This window comes from Oryctolagus cuniculus, chromosome 7 (genome assembly GCF_964237555.1).
Source record: "Oryctolagus cuniculus chromosome 7, mOryCun1.1, whole genome shotgun sequence".
Taxonomy (NCBI): domain Eukaryota; kingdom Metazoa; phylum Chordata; class Mammalia; order Lagomorpha; family Leporidae; genus Oryctolagus; species Oryctolagus cuniculus.
This window is the reverse complement of record NC_091438.1, coordinates 143,114,505-143,133,784: the sequence shown is the minus strand read 5'-3', so window position 1 is coordinate 143,133,784 and position 19,280 is coordinate 143,114,505. Positions and strand designations below refer to the sequence as shown.

At 47.2% G+C, this 19,280-nt stretch overlaps 1 protein-coding gene across 9 annotated transcripts; it reads left to right on the top strand.

Annotated features, from left to right (window-relative positions):
• Positions 1–413: 413 nt before the first annotated feature.
• Positions 414–19,023, top strand: TRNAU1AP (tRNA selenocysteine 1 associated protein 1). Of its 9 annotated transcripts, XM_070078965.1 has the most exons (10): positions 470–663; positions 1,060–1,322; positions 5,355–5,454; positions 6,067–6,119; positions 8,101–8,232; positions 9,260–9,379; positions 12,074–12,236; positions 12,437–12,470; positions 14,096–14,262; positions 18,780–19,011. In XM_070078965.1, exons 1-9 carry the CDS (start codon positions 637–639, stop codon positions 14,224–14,226), a joined length of 1,023 nt encoding a protein of 340 aa, XP_069935066.1. In that variant the 5' UTR covers positions 470–636; the 3' UTR covers positions 14,227–14,262; positions 18,780–19,011. The 9 variants fall into 9 exon arrangements, with proteins under 9 accessions (XP_069935068.1, XP_069935065.1, XP_069935070.1 ...); XM_070078964.1 differs by lacking the exon at positions 14,096–14,262 and having other exon boundaries at positions 415–663; positions 18,780–19,023; XM_070078969.1 differs by lacking the exon at positions 14,096–14,262 and having other exon boundaries at positions 442–663; positions 1,060–1,157; positions 18,780–19,023.
• The last annotated feature ends 257 nt before the right edge of the window (positions 19,024–19,280 follow it).

Sequence of the window (19,280 nt, the reverse complement as noted above, 5' to 3'; positions counted from 1 at the left end):
GGCTGTCCCTAAGTCCAAGCCCTGTCCTCTGAGGGCCTTCTACGTGGGGTCACTTCTCTGCAGCGGGTCTCATCTGCGACAGCATTTAGTGAGTGGATGGCTACGGTTACCCCAATCCACACGCCTTGCAGCCCTCCTCGCCCACGTGACGGGGACTGAGGGGACTTCCTGTCCCCGCGTCTTCAAAAGTTTCGTGTTTGGCGGCCTGGGAGACCGGGTAGAGGCGCAGGGCTGAAGCAGGGCGGAGGCCAGCCCCGGGTCCCAAAGGCGTCCTCTCCACTGATCCATATTGCTCTTCTGATGCACGTCGTATTTACAACTACCAGCTGTGGTTGTGCTACAAAGTCGGAGACGCGCCAGACACAGCGAGTTACAGGAAGAACACACCGGCTACGCCCCGCCCCTTCCGCTCTCGCGGCGCCTGCGCTCTGCGCCCCGCCCGCCGGGATCCGGAAGCTGCGCGCCCAGCCAGTCGCCGGAAAACCCGGAAGGGAGCATGCGTCCAGACGCCTGTCGCGGAGGTTCGGAGCGTGCGCAGAAGGCGTCCGAGTCTGAAGCTCTGGAGCGGTCACTCCAGCGCCGAGCGGCGCCCGCGAGGGCCTGTGAGGCCCTCGAAGTCGCTCCTCTGGTGTGGCCATGGCCGCCAGCCTATGGATGGGAGACGTGAGTGAGCGCGGCCGCAGGGGAGCTGAGGAGGAAGCTCGGGGTCGCGAGGGAGGACGGGTCTGAGGGGGAGGGTCTTTAGATTCCCGCGTTGGGGGGAGGGTTCCTTTCGGTGACCGCGGTGGGGCTCCCGGGGTCCCCGGTGGATTCCCGGACGGAAAAGGGACGTTCTGTGAGGGGTGCAGTGTGGGTGTGGGGCTGGAGGGTGGGATCCCTAGGACCGAGGCCCTCTGGGAGGAAGCGAGTTTGTAGGGGAGGACCTGGCCGTGGGGACGCCGCGCGGGGCAAGTGCCCAGCGCCCAGCGCCCAGCGCGCGGAGCTGCCCGCTGGGCCGAGGGGGCGGGAAGAGCAGCCGCGGGACGCCGGCCCGAGCCGCTCCGCTCTGGTTTTGCGCAGCTGGAGCCCTACATGGATGAGAACTTCATCTCCAGAGCCTTCGCCACCATGGGGGAGACCGTGATGAGCGTCAAAATTATCCGCAACCGCCTCACTGGGTACATCTCCTTCCCTCTGCTCAGTCGATTGCGCGGCGGCCGTCCTCCGGGAGCCCTCGCCGCCCCTCGCGAGGCGGTGACGCTAGCAAGGATAACATTTTGCGGGCTCGTGGAGTGGAAGGATAATAGAGCGCCCGCAGACGAGACTCTGTTACGTGATCTTGGGTCAGTCTCTGAACCATTCGGTCTCGTTCAGCTTGAGCGTGAACATGGGCATAGCTAACAGTGGCAGCTGTGGCACAGAGCGACGGGGACTGCATGATTCTCATGCAGTGCCAGGCGTGTGGTATGTGCTCTATAAGTCACAGATTATGATCTGCTGGGTAAGAAGCGCTTCACATCAGCTTTTCAAAGTCACGAAAACCTCTGAGCTGAGTACTGTTCTTAGAGAAGCTTTATGATTGTCTTAAAGTCATACGGCTATTAAGTGACAAGTCAGAATTTGAGTTCGACTCCTTAACTCTTAAGCAGTTCATTTTTTTTTTTAATAAGATTTATTTATTTATTTGGAAGGCAGAGTTACAGAGAGGCAGAGTGAGAGGAAAGGGTCTTTCATTTGCTGGTTCACTCCCCAATTGGCTGCAACTACCAGAGCTGTGCCGATCCGAAGCCAGGAGCTTCATGTGGGTACAGAGGCCCAGAGACTTGAGCCATCCTTTGCTGGTTTCCCAGGGCATAGCAGAGAGCTGGACTGAAGTGGAGCAGCCAGGACTCAGACCAGTGCCCATATGGGATGCAGGCACTGCAGACTGGGGCTTTAACCTGCTGCGTCACAGCGTCGTCCCCTCTTTTTAAAACTCTTGGTATACTACTGTGTGCTGCTGTTCTGGATTCCTGGAATAAATGGCTGAAATAAGCCAGAAATAGGCTCTGCTCTTGTGGAATTGACTACATTGCAAAGGGAGAATGAGACAAATAAGTAAACAGAGCAAGATTCAGATAGGAGTGCCCTGTTGCCTCTACTTTCTTTTTCCTTGAGTCTTAGTTTTCCTTGCATTCTGGTTAGAAGTTAGAGGATTCTTTATCAATTTACAGTGTTGAGCAAGTATTTGGTGGCAGTGTGGCTTACTGGAGCATCAGATGGTTTAAAAATAGAGATGCGTGATCTCACGTGTGACCAGCTCTGGCTCTTTGGTGAACAGGAACTTTGTGTATTCAGGATAACCCCATTACCCAGGGATACATTTTCCGACTGGTAGATCATGCCTCTCTAAATATTGCTCTGCCGCTCAGTACACAGAAAGCCCAGAGAATGAGCTGCTGTCATAAAAATTAGTTCTGTAACACTGGCCCCGTTTTAAAAGAGTGGCATAGATTCTCGCATTTTGACCTTGATTGAAATATTTGAAACTATCTTTTTTTCAGCTATGACCTAGATGTTACTTCCTGTGGGACCTGCCAACCATTATATATATATATATTTACAACTTGCTTCATTTGGAAAAAGCTTTGAAATGGCTTACAAGAACACTATAAAATAAGTAGATGCTGAAGGGGAAAAAAAAGCAAATGTGAATTAAAAGCCAGGACTAGCTAAGGGGAAAGGATAAAATCCCAAGAAAAATAATATGTAATAAAGTGTAGTGCTTAAGAATGCAGTCTGTGGTTGCACAACAGTGTGAATGTACTTAATCCCTAGAACTGTATGCTTAAAATGGTTAAAGTCATCTACTTCATGTTATGTAGGGATTTATTTATTTAGAGATTTATTTTATTTATTTGAAAGAGTTACAGAGAGAGGTCTTCCATCTGCTGGTTCACTCCCCAGATGGCTGCAATGGCCAGAGCTGTGCCAATCCAAAGCCAGGAGCTTCTTCGAGGTCTCCCACGTGGGTGCAGGAGCCCAAGCACTTGGGCCATCTGCTACTGCTTTCCCAGACCATAGCAGAGAGCTGGATCAGAAGAGGAGCAGACGGGGCTAAAACCAGCACCTATTGGAATGCTGGCACTTCAGGCCAGGGCGTTAACCCACTGCGCCACAGTGCCAGCCCCTAAATATGTATTTAACCACAACAAAAACTATTAAAAAACAAAACAGATGTGGAGCAACCACACTTTCATTCAATGTTTGTAGGAATGTAAAATGGAATAACTACTGACACCTGCTAAGTCTAGGCTTACATGCTTCCCCAAGAGGAATGAAAACATATATTAATGAAAGCATACACACTCACACACATTTTTTTCCTCAGGAAGTACTTAAAGAATGCTCCTAGCAGCTTTTAGATTATAGCCAAAAACTGCAAACAGCCCAGGTATCCCTGAATAGATGACTAGGTAAACAAGTACGAGTATTTTCATGTCCTAGAATACTGCTCAGCAACAGAAAGGAACAAATTACTGATAGAACAACAGCATGGATGAATTTCAAAAACATGCTAAATGAAAGAAGCCCACTGCATAATCCATTCATTGGAGATGCTGCAATCACAAAATTAATCTGTGGTGGAAATAATTCAGCCTCTAGGAGGATTTCTGTACTTTGTTGCAAGTAAATTTTACCTTAGAAACAAAACAAAACAATAATTGAATTTCAGTTAATGACATGCATACTAAAGTAATTGGGAAAATTATGCTGATCTCTGCAACTAATTTTGAAATGCATAGAATAAGGATGGTAGATGAGTAGAGGGTGGATAGGTATGTGATAGATAAAATCAGTACAGTAAAATGATGGTTGTACCTAGGGCATGAAAGTATTGCTGTACAAGTCCAGTTTTTTTATATTGGAAACTTTTTTAAAGATTTGTTTATTATTTTATTTGAAAGTCTGAGCTACACAAAGAGAGGAGAGGCAGAGAGTGAGAGAGAGAGAAAGGTCTTCCATCTGATGGTTCACTCCCCAATTGGCCACAGTGGCCAGAGCTGTGCCATGCTAAAGCCAGGAGCTTCTTCTGGGTCCCCCACATGGGTGCGGGGGCCCAAGGACTTGGGCCATCTTCTACTGCTTTCCTAGCCCATAGCAGAGAGCTAGATAGGAAGTGGAGCAGCCGAAACTTGAGCTGGCACCCATATGAGATGCTGGTGCTTCAGGCCAGGGTGTTAACCCGCTGCACCACAGCGCCGGCCCCATATTAGAAATTTTTTATAATAAAATGTTGGGAGGAAATATGATCATACTCTCTTGAATTCAAATATGCCTTTCAAATAAATAAATCTTTAAATAAAAAAGATGTATTTTATTGAATTGAAAGGCAGAGTGACACACAGAGAGAGAGATCTATATGCTGTTTCAGTTCCCAAATGGCTGCAATAGCCAGGAGCCTAGAAGTCCTGGGTTTTCCACATGAATCACTGGAGTCCAAGCACTTGGGCCATCATCAGTGCTTTCCCACACGTATTAGCAGGGAGCTGAAGAGCAAGTGGAGCAGCCAGGTCTGGAACCAGTGCTCCTATGTGGATGCCAGCAGCATCTCAGGTGGCAGCCATTAAACACTGATTTTTTTTTTTTTTTTTTTAAGGAGGCACGACTCGTTGTCTTACATGTCATTTTGTGCATTCTGATCTTACAGTCTGGATGTGTTTCCTTGTGTTTTACTTGCCCTGTCCCTAATGTTTTCTGTAAAGTAGATGTTGGATCTAAAGGTTGATTGGATTGCATTAAACATTTCTGGCAAGAGTACTTCATAGTAGATTTAGTACATCAATAGTGCTTACTAAATGAGTCTAGGACGGGCCATATATTCACTTTGTCAGTTCTGAACTGGAATATGGCAGGGAACAAAACAGTGTGGTCTCTGATCAGAAAGCCATTTGTGGGACTGGCACTGTGGCATAGTGGGTAAAGCCTCTGCCTGCAGTGCCAGCATCCCATATGGGTACCGGTTCAAGTCCCAGCTGCTCCTCTTCAGTTCCAGATCGCTGCTATGGCCTGGGAAAGCAGTAGAAGATGACCCAAGTCCTTGGACCCCTGCACAAGTGTGGGAGACCCAGAAGAAGCTTCTGGCTTCTGGCCTTGGATTGGCGCAGCTCTGGCCGTTGCAGCTAGTTGGGGAGTGAACCAGCAGATGGAAGATCTTTCTCTCTCTCTTTTCTCTCTCTCTCTCTCTCTCTGCCTCTCTGCCTCTCCTCTTTCAGTGTAACTCTGACTTTCAAATAAATAAATCTTAAAAAAAAAAAAAGCCATTTGTCCCTCCTTCAGGCCAAGACTCACCTGGTGTCTGTCACCATTTTCCTCCTCTGTTGCTTTCTTTCTAGGATTCCAGCGGGCTACTGCTTTGTAGAGTTCGCAGATTTGGCTACAGCAGAGAAGTGTTTGCATAAAATTAATGGAAAACCCCTTCCAGGAGCCACGCCTGTAAGGACATTTAGATAATGATGTTGCCATTTAACTATCATTGATAACTAGCATTTCCTAAATCCCGATTGTATACTTGTATCATTTTATTTAATCCTGTAACAACCTGTACAATAGGCATTATCTTTGACAGCTCAGGAAACTGAAGCTCAGGGAAGTGAAATAACTTGTCCAAAGCAAGTAGTAAGTGGCAGACCCAGGATTCGAATGGAAGATTGGATACCTCCAAGTCCATGCCCTTTTCCCCTCTGCATCACTGCCTCCTGTAAAGGAAGACTTGAAATTTGAGGTTTTTTTCTGATTGAGAATCTAGAACAGTCTGGCAGCAGCATGGACACATTTCAAGAGAGTTACATTCTGCTCTTCCCACAGTTACTTAGCTTACAGCTGTACCAGCTGGCACACCTGGGCACATAGAACCATGGAGCTGGCAGTGCCCTTAGCGGTCATCCGTGCAACCCCTTCATTTTATACAGGAGAAAAAGCTGAGGCTTAGAAAGGGGGAGATGTTTTGGCCAAGGTAATTTATTTTGGTGTTTTTTTTTTTCCAAATATTGTTTGACTTTTGAAACACCTTTCCCTGTTTTAATTTATTTGTTTTTAAATTTTCAGGCAAAACGTTTTAAATTGAACTATGCCACTTATGGGAAACAACCAGATAACAGGTGAGTACAGTTGCCCCACAGCAACTTCAAGCCCCATCAAATGCCTGAACAAAGGCAGAACATGTCCCTGTCCCAGTCACTGCTGGTGAGGAGGATGGGAGCTGAGTGTGACTGTATGCTGTACTCCGAAGGAGAACTCCCTCCTGCTTCCCCATTGTGCACTCCCGCCCTGGTGTCCTGCTGTCAAGGCCATGTCTTTTTTTTTTTTTTTTTTTAATGGAATTATTTATTTATTTGAAAAGCAGGGTTACAGGGAGGAGAGAGAGAGAAAAAGATCTTCCGTCTGCCAATTCATTCCCCATAAGCCTTCAACAGACTGGCCTGGGACTGGGCTTAGGCTGAAGCCAGGAGCCTAGAATTCCATTCAGATCTCCCATGTGGGTGGCAGGAGTCCAAGCACTTAGGTCATCTTCTACCATTTTCCCAGGTGCATTAGGGAGCTGCATAGAAAACGGAGTAGTGAATCTGGAACTGGTGCTCATATGGAATGCTGGCATCACAGGCATTAACCTACTACTCTGTGATGCCGGCCCCAAGGCCGTGTCTTTTGTATATCTCCACCCTGTTCCTCCCCTAAATGTTGAGATTTTATTCAGTAAAAATTGACCTGTGGTAATAAACAAGGTGTTTGGCATTTCAGGCTGCTTTGTGAAAACTTTAAAGCAATGTATCCAAAGTTTTTCCTTATGCCTTTGTGTATTCTGATTTTATACAAGGACCATGTACCACATTGAAATAAGATAACAAAACTTGCTTCTTCATTTTTGTTTAAGAGTCAGAAAGATACACAGAAAGCTCCTGTCCATTAGTTCACTCCTCAAATGCCCAAAGTGGCCAAACTGGGAGTTGGGAGTTCAATCAAGGTCTCCTACAGGGGTGGCAGGATCCCAGTCAGTTGAGCCATTACCACTGCCTCCTAGGATCTGCATTAGCAGGAAGCTGCAGTCAGGAGCCAGAGGCAGAAATGGAACCCAAGTACTCTGATGTGGACACGGATGTCGTAACCACCAGGCTAAACACCCACTCCTCATTTCTTGAACAGAATTGATCCTCTAGAACAGAGTTGGAAAACTTTTATCTGATTTATATCACCCCAAGCTAAAAGTAGTTTTTATGTTTTTAAAGGATTATAGAACCAGGTCACAAAGAAAATGTAGACACCATAGATACCCCACAAGGCCCAAAATGCTGAACTCGACAAAAAAGTTTACTGGGCACTGTTCTCAAAGTTCAAGATTTTCTTTTTCTTTTTTTTTTTTCTTTTCTTTCTTTCTTTCTTTTTTTTTTTTTTTTGACAGAGTGGACAATGAGAGAGACAGAGAGAAAGGTCTTCCTTTTGCCGTTGGTTCACCCTCCAATGGCCGGCGCGCTGCGGCCGGTGCACCACACTGATCCGAAAGGCAGGAGCCAGGTGTTTCTCCTGGTCTCCCATGGGGTGTAAGGCCCAAGGACTTGGGCCATCCTCCACTGCACACCCGGGCCACAGCAGAGAGCTGGCCTGGAAGAGGGGCAACTGGGACAGAATCCGGCACCCCGACCGGGACTAGAACCCGGTGAGCTGGCGCCGCAGACGGAGGATTAGCCTATTGAGCTGCAGCGCTGGCCAAAGTTCAAGGTTTTCATTTTAGCTGGGCTTTGGGTCATTATAAGATAATATCCAGTTCTCATTCTCTTTTAACATTTGAATTAAAGTGCTCAAAGAGTACAGTATGTTTTATCTTTTGAGGCCTCAGCGATGCGTCTCTGATCCTTCCCTCCTGTCTGTATTCCCTAATGCTTGAAGCCACAGACTGGGCAAGCAGGGGAGGGGTTCAGGGCAGGAGTAGTTCAGGGTAGTGGCTTCTCCACTACCAATGAAGATAAGCAAGGCCTGCTGAAGTGGGCCCCTCAGATGGGCTGGGGAAGGCAGACCTAGACTGTCACAGAGCTGTGCTGGGCAGAGGTTACGTTTTTGTGTCTGACTCTCGTTCTTTCCTCTCAGTCCTGAATACTCCCTTTTCGTGGGGGACTTGACTGCAGACGTGGATGACGGCATGCTGTACGAATTCTTCGTCAAAGTCTACCCCTCTTGTCGAGGAGGCAAGGTGGTTTTAGACCAGACGGGCGTGTCTAAGTAAGGCCTTACCTGTTGTTGATGCCTACTGTGTTGGTTTCCGTATACTTCTGTCCCGGGTGGAGATGCTGGAGAGAGGCGGCAGAGCGTGAGTCAGAGCCCAGGCTTTGGAGCCAGACTACCTGGCTGGAATCCCTGCTCCGCACTGTCCAGGGATCGTGGAGTAGATGATGCTCAGAGCTTCTCTGACCCTGTTTCCTCATCTGTTCCGTCATAGTATCTGCTCCAGGACTTGGTGGAAGGATTTAAGGATAGAAGTGAGCAACACAGGAAATGCTTTGTCAGTGTTGGCTGTTTTGTTACTGAGCCTTTTAGTACAATCAGAAATTTTGTATTGCAAAAATGGGAAGCATCTCCAGAAAGGCTCATTTTGATCAGCATAGTAGTTGTAAGTTCCAGCTCTGGGAGTGACAAATGGGGATTTAAATTCTGCTTCTATTATGACTCTGGGCAAGTTATTAAACCTCTTTGAACTTTGGCTACCCTCTCATAACATGGGACCCTCCCTTTATGGAATTAGACAGTTTGATGAGATAACCCTGGGAAAATGCTCATTATGGTGCCTGGAAAATAAGCATTCTTTAAATGTTAACTATCCTTAATTTATGCCCCAGTTGCAGTGTGAACTCGGGAGAGCTGAACTTTGTGACTTCCATGTCCCATGCCTAGCATAGTACGTGGCCTGTAGGGCAGACTCTGTAAATAGTAAAGAGCATCCGCTGTTACTGCTGTTGATACCACCATAGTGATAATGACAATCGTTACTTTACTTTCCATTAGAGTGAGAGGAAAGCTACAGTTTGGGAAGGACCCCCAAGGGTGAAGGTATCAAGGAGAGTGGTGAACTGAAAGGAAGAATTCCTGTAGCTCTCAGGATCAGCCAGCCCTTGAGTGAACCTCTGCTGCTCTGTAGACACCTCCACCAATGGGGATCTCATCCTGCCCACCTTTTCCATGCCTCCATTGTGAGACTTTACCTTCACCACATTTGTCATCTAAACAGTGTGTTGGTTTTCCTTTCCTGCAGGGGTTACGGATTCGTGAAATTCACAGATGAACTTGAACAGAAGCGAGCCCTGACAGAGTGCCAGGGAGCAGTAGGACTGGGGTCTAAACCTGTGCGGCTGAGCGTGGCCATCCCCAAAGCGTGAGTCTTGCAGGGAAGGTAGAGGGTCTCCGGACTTGCCCCAGCCATTTACTGAAAATCAGGGCATCCACGTGCTGGATGGGAAGCTGCAGGGAGATTCCATTCAAGTCACAAATCCTCACTGTTTTCTCCTTGCCAGGCTGCATGCTGGGGGTTAAAGATGAACCAGCATTACCTCCAGGGGCCTATAGTTGGGAATAGAGTAGGGGAGGCAGAGGTGTTCAGATGTTGCTGGTAGCAACACTGGGAAAGCTGTAGAAATACTATGTAGACTATTTATTATGTACATCGCTGTTCTGCCTGTCATGCACGATAGAAAACCCACTCTCCCTTACAAGTCCGAGCAGGTCTCTTGGGTGGAAATCAGACTGCTGTCTCTAAATAGCATCTCGTCATTCAGCTAAAGCATTGATTCTCAACAGAGGGTGATTGCAATACCTGGAGACGTTTTCGGTTATCGCAACTGAGGCTGTGCTACTGGCATTTAGTGGGTAGAGGCCAGACATAGCTGCTTCACATCCAGCAATGTATAGGATAGCCCCATGGCAAGGAATATGTGACAACACAACCACCAACATCAGTAGAGCCAAGACTGAGAAACTCCACACCAAAAGAACAAGGTAGCTCATTAGGGTAGAGTTCCAAATGGCCGTTTTTAAGATTTGTAAATTTATTTTATTTGAAAGGCAGAGAGATAGAGAGAAAGAGCTCTCATCTACTGGTTTCCCCAAATGCCCACAACAGCCAGGGTTAGGCCAGGCCAAAACTAGGAGCCAGGAACTCCTTCTGGATCTCCAACATGGGTAGCAGGGACCCATGTACTTGAGCTATCACCTGATGCCTTCTAGGGTGCACATTAGCAGGAAGCTGGATCAGAAGCGGAGGAGTTGGAGCTTCAACCAGACGCCTTGATATGGGATATGAGGGGCCGCTGCTGTGGCGTAGGTTAAACCTCTGCCTGTGCTATGTCACAACACCAGCCCTAAGGAGCATTTTTCAAGGAAACTTGAAGCTTTCCTGGCTTTGGCCTGGGATGTGTTACTATTTATTCAGTCAATAATTACTGAGTCCCTACGGCAACTTGGGAGGTGTCCTAGACTTTGGAGATGGAGCTTTAAGCAGGAGAAACAGAGTACCTCTTGCAAGGAGGTTATATTCTGTTACATCCATTTCAGCTTGGACATTGTCAGCATTTGGAATGAGGGCCCTTTGAGAACTGACTGTACCTTGTCTGGAGAAACAGAACAGATGTGCAAAGTCAAACCCCAGCCAGGGAGCCTGCACTGAACATGGCCCCTGGTTTCATGGACGGGGAGGGGCGACTACTAGCATTGCCCATCTGCCAGTGAACTTCACCGAGCCATCCCAGTCTGGAGGGAAGTGCTTCAGGCTCAGCCTAAGAAATCAAATGTGGAGTCTTCCTGACACTCTGGCTGGGTCTGCTCACCAGCTTTCCTTAGGGAGTGAGCATTTAGGATAGCAGTTAAGACGTCGTTTGGAACACCTCCATCCCAGACTGGAGTGCCTGGGTTTGAGTCTCCATTCTGCTCTTAATTCCAGCTTCCTGTTAAGGTATACCCTGGGAGCACCTGAGTGGGAGTCCCGGAAGAAGCCCCTGGCTCCTGGATTTGGATCAGATCATCCCAGTTCTGGCCATTGCAGCCATTTGGGGAGTGAACTAATGCATGAAAGACTTTTTCTCTGCCTCTGCGTCTCAAATAAATAAATCTTTAAAAAAAAAAAAAAAAGCTGCTATCTTAAAAGCATGGGCTCTGGAGCCAAACTTCCTGAGTTTGAATCTCTTTAATAACTATGTAACTTTGAAAAAATTACTTCTCTTTGGCCGGCGCCGCGGCTCACTAGGCTAATCCTCCGCCTAGCGGCGCCGGCACACTGGGTTCTAGTCCCGGTCGGGGCGCCGGATTCTGTCCCGGTTGCCCCTCTTCCAGGCCAGCCCTCTGCTGTGGCCAGGCAGTGCAGTGGAGGATGGCCCAGGTGCTTGGGCCCTGCACCCCATGGGAGACCAGGAAAAGCACCTGGCTCCTGGCTCCTGCCATCGGATCAGCGCGGTGCGCCGGCCGCGGCGGCCATTGGAGGGTGAACCAACGGCAAAGGAAGACCTTTCTCTCTGTCTCTCTCTCTCACTGTCCACTCTGCCTGTAAAAAAAAAAAAAAAAAAAAAAAAATTCTCTTTACATCAGTTTCCTCATTTATAAAATGGAATCGTGTATTTATTGCTTAGGGTTGTTGTGTTAATTAAATAAGTTATTCTGCGTAAAGCACTTAGAACAGTCCCCTGACCATGTAGGAAATGTTACAGAAATGTTTGCTTACATTTGTTTCTTTTTTAAATGTTTTATTTTATTTTCATCTACTTGAAAGACAGAGACCGAGAAAGAAATCTTTCATTTACTCATTCATTTCCCAGATGCCTGCAATAGCCAGGGTTGGGCCAGCCCAAAACAAGGAGCCAGGAACTCCATCCCTGTTTCCTGCCTGGGTGGTTCAAGCAGTTGAGCCATTACTTGCTGATTCCAGGGTTTATTGGCAAGGCTGAATTGGAAGTAGATAAGCTGGGATTTGAACCAGCACTCTGATATGGGATACAGTTGCCCAAGACAGCGGCTTAACCCCCAGTATCTATACCACAACACCTTCCCACAATGTTTTTTTGTTTCTTTGTTTTTGTTTAAGGAGCCGTGTAAAACCAATGGAATATAGCCAGATGTACAGTTACAGCTACAACCAGTATTATCAGCAATACCAGAACTACTATGCCCAGTGGGGCTATGACCAGAACACGGGCAGCTACAGCTACAGTTACCCCCAGTATGGCTACACCCAGAGCACCATGCAGGTAGCTGATATGCGAGTCCATCCCTCTTGGGTTATGTTTCCCCTCTGGGGATGATGGCTGGGTCATGGTCTTTCTCCTGGATGGGCTTGATAAGGGTGGGCTTGTGCTTCCAAACCACTGGGAAAAGCTGAGGCATATTGGTTCCCCTCTTTAAAAGGAAGCTGTCATGGCTCTTCACTCACTTCTCTGTCTCTTGGCAGACATATGAAGAAGTCGGAGATGATGCACTGGAAGGTAAGAAAGAGTGCATTTGTTCATTCCTTTGTCAGCTGTTGAAAAGTCACTGCTTTGGCTGGCGCCGCGGCTCACTAGGCTAATCCTCCTCCTTGCAGCGCTGGCACACCAGGTTCTAGTCCCGGTTGGGGCGCCGGATTCTGTCCCGGTTGCCCCTCTTTCAGGCCAGCTCTCTGCTGTGGCCAGGGAGTGCAGTGGAGGATGGCCCAGGTGCTTGGGCCCTGCACCCCATGGGAGACCAGGAGAAGCACCTGGCTCCTGGCTCCTGCCATCGGATCAGCGCGGTGCGCCGGCCGCAGCACGCCAGCCGTGGCGGCCATTGGAGGGTGAACCAACGGCAAAGGAAGACCTTTCTCTCTGTCTCTCTCTCTCTCACTATTCACTCTGCCTGTCAAAAAAAAAAAAAAAAAAAAAAGAAAGAAAAGAAAAGTCACTGCTTTGTTAGAGGCACTGTACCCTTATCAGCCAGATGCTGAGGGAATACATGGTAAATGCTGCTCTGGAGGCGCTTTGGTTCTAGAGAGAGCCAGGTGTCCTCATAGTTACAGTGGGGTGTGAGCGCATTCCCACAGAGCTCACCACTCCCTGGACAGGCAGTGCTTCACCCTGAGGTGGGGTCTCTAATGGTGACCTGTTACCTTGTATTTGCTTGGACAGTTTGTAAATTGATTTTTTATTAAAAGTATTTAGGGCCAGCGCTGTGGTGCAGAAGGTTAAAGCCCCAGCCTGCACTGCCAGCATCCCAGTGGGTATGGGCACTGGTTCGAGTCCCAGCTGCTCGACTTCCAGTCCAGCTCTCTGCATGGCCTGGGAAAGCAGTAGAAGATGGCCCAAGTGCTTGGGCCCCTGTACCTGCATGGGAGACCCAGAAGAAGCTCCTGGCTTCGGATCGGCCCAGCTCCAGACATTGTGGCCATTTGGGAGGTGAACCAGTGGATCAAAAACCTGTCTGTCTGTCTCTGTCTCTGCTCCCTATAACTCTACCTTTCAAATAAATTAATTAATTAAAAAAAAAAAAAAAGAGCAGCAGCAGGGACTTGAACCGTTGCTCTGATATGGGATGCAGGTGTTGCAGGCAGCAGCTTAACTCACTGTACAACACCAGTCCCAAATGTTAAGTTTTTTTTTTTTTTTTAAAGGTTTATTGATTCGTTTGAAGGGCAGAGTTTTATATATATATATATATATAGAGAGAGAGAGAGAGAGAGAGAGAGAGAGAGAGATCGATCTTCCATCCATTGGTTCACTCCCCAAATGGTCCCAATAGCCAGCACTGGGCCAAGCCAAAGCCAGGAGCCTCTTCTAGGTCTTTCACATGGGTGGCCAGGGCCTAAGCACTTGGGCCATCTTCTGCTGCTTTCCCAGGCACATTAGCAGGGAGCTGTATTGGAAGTAGAGCAGCCAGGAATCAGTCACATTTAACCTCTTGCATGAGATATAGCTAATTTATTTGTTTAATTATTTGAAAGGCAGTAATAGATCTTAACCTCGCTGTTTCACTCCCCAAATATCCACAACAGCTAAAGATGGGCCAGACTGAAGCCAGGAGCCTGGAACTCAATCCAGGTCTACCATGTAGGTGGCAGGATCCTAAGTACTTGAACTGTTACCTGTTGCCTCCCCAGGTGCACACCACCAGGAATCTAGAATCAGGAGCAGAGGAGGGACTCAAACACAGGCATCCAGTATGGATGTAGGCATCCCAAGCAGCATCTTAACCACTGTGCCAGACACCTTCCTCCTTCCGCTCTTCTGATCCAGTGTTGCAGGACACAGAGGAGCTCACTAGCAGGTGGGGAACTTGGTGTCCCCAAAGCCCTGGTGATCTGCTGAGAGTCACACAGTGACCTGGGGCAGAGTCAGGACTGGCATCCCTGTTTTCCTGTACTCAAGTCTCTAGCTCTTTCTCCCAGGAAGCACCACCTCGTTTTTGGAGGTAATTTACCTAATGATATTGTTGGTATGTTACTCCTTACAATTTTCTAATCTCTTTTTTACCTATCAGCAACACAGTAACCATTAACATAGCTCATGCCAAACACTGCTGCCTGTCATCACTCTGATGGAGGGGTATCATCCTGTTCTCCATTCTACAGAAAAGAAAACTGAGGTTAGAGCTAGCAGTAGTAGTAGTAGTGAGGCTTTGCTCTGTGCAGGGCACGATTCTAAGCTCTTTACATTCATTGATTCTCTTCACAACACTTTCGAGGAAAGTGCCACAAGTACCTTGAGGTTTTTTTTTTTTTTTTACAGGCAGAGTGGACAGTGAGAGAGAGAGACAGAGAAAGGTCTTCCTTTGCCGTTGGTTCACTCTCCAATGGCCAGCGCACTGTGCTGATCCGATGGCAGGAGCCAGGTACTTATCCTGGTCTCCCATGGGGTGCAGGGCCCAAGTACTCGGGCCATCCTCCACTGCACTCCCTGGCCACAGCAGAGAGCTGGCCTGGAAGAGGGGCAACCGGGACAGAATCCGGCACCCCGACCGGGACTAGAACCTGGTGTGCCGGCGCCGCAAGGCGGAAGATTATCCTAGTGAGTTGCAGCGCCGGCCCAAGTACCTTGAGTTTATAAGATAAAAATCCAAGGTAGAGTTTTTTAGAGTAGGCAAGGGAGCAGGTGTTTGGTGCAGCAGCTTAAGTCGTCACTTGGAACGCCCACATCACATTGCATGTACCTGGCCAGTCCTGGGTCCTCCACTTCATATCCAGCTCCCTGCTAATGCACATCCTGGGAGACAGCAGAGAATGGCTCAAGTACTTGAGTCCCTGCCCCACCCATGGGAGACCTGGAGGCAGTTGTGGACTCTTAGCTTTGGCCTGGCCCAGCCCTGGCTGTTGTAGGCATTTGGGAAGTGAACCAGCAGATAGAAGATGTCTGCCTGTCTTCAAGTAAAATGGAAATACATTACAATTTTTAAAAAGTAGATGAAAAAGCTGGATGTAAAGTTAGGCATTTTGTCTAGTGGTTAATATGCCCATGTCTCACATCCGTGTCTGGATTCAGTTCCCTCTTCTGCTCCTGACAGAGCTTCCTGTTAGTGTAGATCCTGGGAGGCAGCAGTGATGGCTCAAGTTGCTGGATTCCTACTACTCACCTGGGAGACCTGAATTGTGTTTCTGGCTTCTAGCTTCTACCCAGCCCAGCTGTTGGCAGGCATTTTGGGAGTGGAACGAGTGGATGTGAGCTTTCTTTATCTACCTCTTTCTGTCTCTGTCTCTTTGCCTCTCCAATATACTTTAAAACTTCAAAAATAAATACAGATGCCAACTTTAAAAGGAAAGAAAGCTGGAAATAATTTACACAAGAAACATAAATGGCCTATAAATGGCAGAAAGAAAAGAGTTTAAACATCATTTCTATTAGTCACGGTTCTTCAGAGAAACAGCACCAGTGAGAGATTTTAAAATATGTGTGTATCTGTAAAAAGTCAGTTCTACCCTTTGAATCAGAGATTTTACTTGAACGTTATAATCCCGGAACATGCATTTGGCACAGTGGTTAATCACTGCTTGGGATGCCCATATCCCTTAGTGATGGCCTAGTTTGAGTCCTGGTTCCTCTGCTTCCCATCTATCTTCCTGCTAATGTACACCCTAGGAGAAAGCAGGTGATGGCTCAAGTAGTTTGGGTACCTGTGACCTACATGGGAGACCCAGATTAAGTTCCAGGGTCCTGGCTTTGGCCTGGCCCAGCTCTGGCTATTGTGGACATTTGTGGAGTGAACCAGAAGATGAGATCTATCTCTCTCTCTCTCTCTCTCTCTCTCTCTCTCTGCCTTTCAAATAAAATTAAAGTAAATCATGTTTTTAGAATAAAATTATTTTATTCCAAAATGCTAATCATTAATACATATAAATGTCCAATAACAGGCTTTGTTTAGCAAATACTGGTGGCTGTTTTTTTCCTTTTTTTTTTTTTTTAGTCATGTCAATTTTTTCTAAAAATATTGACATAAAAAATGGTCTCAATGAAAAAAAGCCAGATACAAAATTAGATGGGGCAGACATTTGGCCTGATGGTCGTACCGCCAGTTTGCAGGCCTGCGTCCCATGCTGGAGTTCAAGTCCCAGCTCTGCATTCAGTTCCAGCATCCTGCTGATGTGCACCCTGGGAGGCAGCAGGGATGGCTCAAGTACTTGGTTTCCTGCCAAACACACTGCAGACCTGGATTGAGTTCCCAGCTCATGGCTTTGGGTTGGCTCAACCCCAGCTATTATGAGCACTTAGAGAGTGAACCAGCAGTTGGCATCTTTATCTCTCTGTCCATCTTTATCTCTGTCTCTTCCTTTCAAATAAAATGTAAAATATGGGGCCATCATTGTGGCCCAGCAGATTAAGCTGCCTCCTGGATGCTGGTATCCTATATTATTAGCACCACTTTGAGTCCCAGCTGCTCCACTTCTGATCCAGCTCTCTGCTGTTGCACCTGGGAAAGCAGCGGAGGATGGTCCAAGTGCTTGGGCCCCTGCCACCCTTACGGGAGACCTAGAAGAAGCTCCTAGCTCATGGCTTCAGCCTGGCCCAGTCTCAGCCTTGCAACCATTTGAGGAGTGACAGTGGTTGGAAGATCTCTGTCTCTCCCTCTAACTCTGCCCTTTAAATGCAATTTAAAATAAAAACGAGCCTACTTTATGCTGCAGCAGATTAAGCCCCGCTTGCCAGCATCTCCTATCAGGGTGCTGGTTGGAGTCCCAGCTGCTGCTCTTCCTATCCCACTTCCTGCTAATGAGCCTGGGAAACAACAGATAATGGCCCAAGTGCTTGGGCCCCTACCACCCACGTAGGAGACCCACAAGAAGCTCTTGGCTCCTGGTTTTGTTCTGACCAGTCCTGGCTGTTGCAGTCATTTGGGAAGTGAACCAGTGGATGGATGGTCTCTCTGCCTTTCAAATTAAATCTATGTATACACACACCTTTAAAACACAGTATGTTGTAAGATACAGCTTAGGTTTTTGATATCTAAGTCACAAAACACAACATCCACCAAAGAATACATACAATTCAGTAGTTTTAATCATAGTTACAAAGTTGTACAGCCGTTACCACTAAATGCAGAAAATTTCATTACCTCAAAAAAGAAATCTTGTAACCATTAACACTTCCTATTCATCCTCCCCCAGCTCCAGAAAACCACTCATGTACTTTCTCTAGATTGCCTATTCTAGACATTTTAAATAAACAGAAATACATATAATATGCAAGCTATGTGAATGGCTTTTCCAGTTAGCATAGAATTTTCAAGCCTCATCGTCATAGCCTATGTCCATATGCTTCACTCCTTTTTGTGGCCAAATAATCCACCGTGTGGATATCCATTCAGCTTGTTTATCTGCTCATCAGTTTACGGACCTTTGGGTTGTTTCCAATTTTGGTTATTATCTGTAATGCTAATGTGAACATTCATGTACACACTTTTGGGTGGACACAGGAAAGTTTTCATTTCTCTTGGCTGCATACCGAGGAGTGGAGTGACGTAAGCGCTTGGTAAGCTATCTAGCCAAACTTGTGGACTAGCTGCACCTTCTACATGCTTAAGGCATACCTGAAGGCTCCAGCTTCTTCATCCCTCCCTACAGGGTACTTGGTTTCTTTTCTTTTGATAAGACAGTTCCATCTGCTAGTTCACTCCCCAAATGCCTACATGTTGGGGCTAGGCCAGGCCAAAACCAGCATCCCATAACTCTCTCTGGCCTCCCATTTAAGTGGCAGGAACTCATCTGCCGCAGTACAGGAACAAAACTGGAATGGAAGCAAAGGAGCTGGGACTCGAACTGGCTCTCCCGTAAGGGGATGCAGGCTTCTGGAGTTGCAGCGTAATTTACCACACCAGTGCCTACCTCCCATGGCCTCTGCCTGTTTATTTGATCATAGTTTTTCCTTGGATATCACAGTCCTTGAGATGGTATTTTTTTTTTTTCTGTTGTATTCATTTGAAAGGCAAAATGATGAGATATTTTATCCAGTGGTTCACTCTCCAAATGCCTGCATTAGGTGGCAGGAACCCAGGCACATTAGCAGAGAGCTGAGTTATCTGGTACTAGAGCCAGCACTCCAATGTGAGATGTGGGCAGCTTAACCTGCTGTGCCGCAAGACTAGCCCATCTTAGTAACTGATGAATTTTCTAAACAAAAATTTGCAATGAGAACCAACCCAAATATCCAAGCTTCACAGGTACAGCCTGTAATAAACATAGGCTTACATCCTTCCAGGAATCCAGGAAACAGCACAGGGCTCTGATCCTAGAAACGTCCTTTGTTGAGTGCTTCTTCCCTTAGGTCTGTGTGACCCTGTCCCTGCTTTTCTTTCAGACCCCATGCCACAGCTGGATGTGACAGAGGCCAACAAGGAGTTCATGGAGCAGAGTGAGGAACTGTATGACGCACTAATGGACTGTCACTGGCAGCCTCTGGACACGGTGTCTTCAGAGATCCCCGCCATGATGTAGTCAGGACAAAGGATAAACCTGAATGGACTATGTTCTTTTTTAAAATATTGTGAACCCTTTTTATCTTTTTGGAAATATGATTTCTAAGATTTTAACTACTTTCTTGAGATAATGCTGCAACATAGCCTTCATTTGATGGTAAGCATTTGAGCTAGAAAACCAATAGACAGCCTTAAGGCTCTGATGAGCATTTATCTGGTGAACCATCTGAAACAATTCAGAATTCCTAGGTTTAGAGGTTGAACATGTAGTTCTCTGGGCCCAAGACTGGAGAGCTGCTAAGACAAGGGGCATTCCACTGCCATCCATGTGCCAAGCTCAGTGCCACCTGCTCTGATTTTGATTACCACGGCTTCTGATCGCC

Excerpts from the sequence above, each read along its gene's own strand:
- TRNAU1AP (XM_070078964.1), top strand. The coding sequence starts at position 637 with ATGGCCGCCAGCCTATGGATGGGAGAC. Across the intron at positions 664-1,059 it reads CCAGCCTATGGATGGGAGAC|CTGGAGCCCTACATGGATGA; the intron begins GTGAGTGAGCGC and ends GGTTTTGCGCAG. Across the intron at positions 9,380-12,073 it reads AGCGTGGCCATCCCCAAAGC|GAGCCGTGTAAAACCAATGG; the intron begins GTGAGTCTTGCA and ends TTTTTGTTTAAG.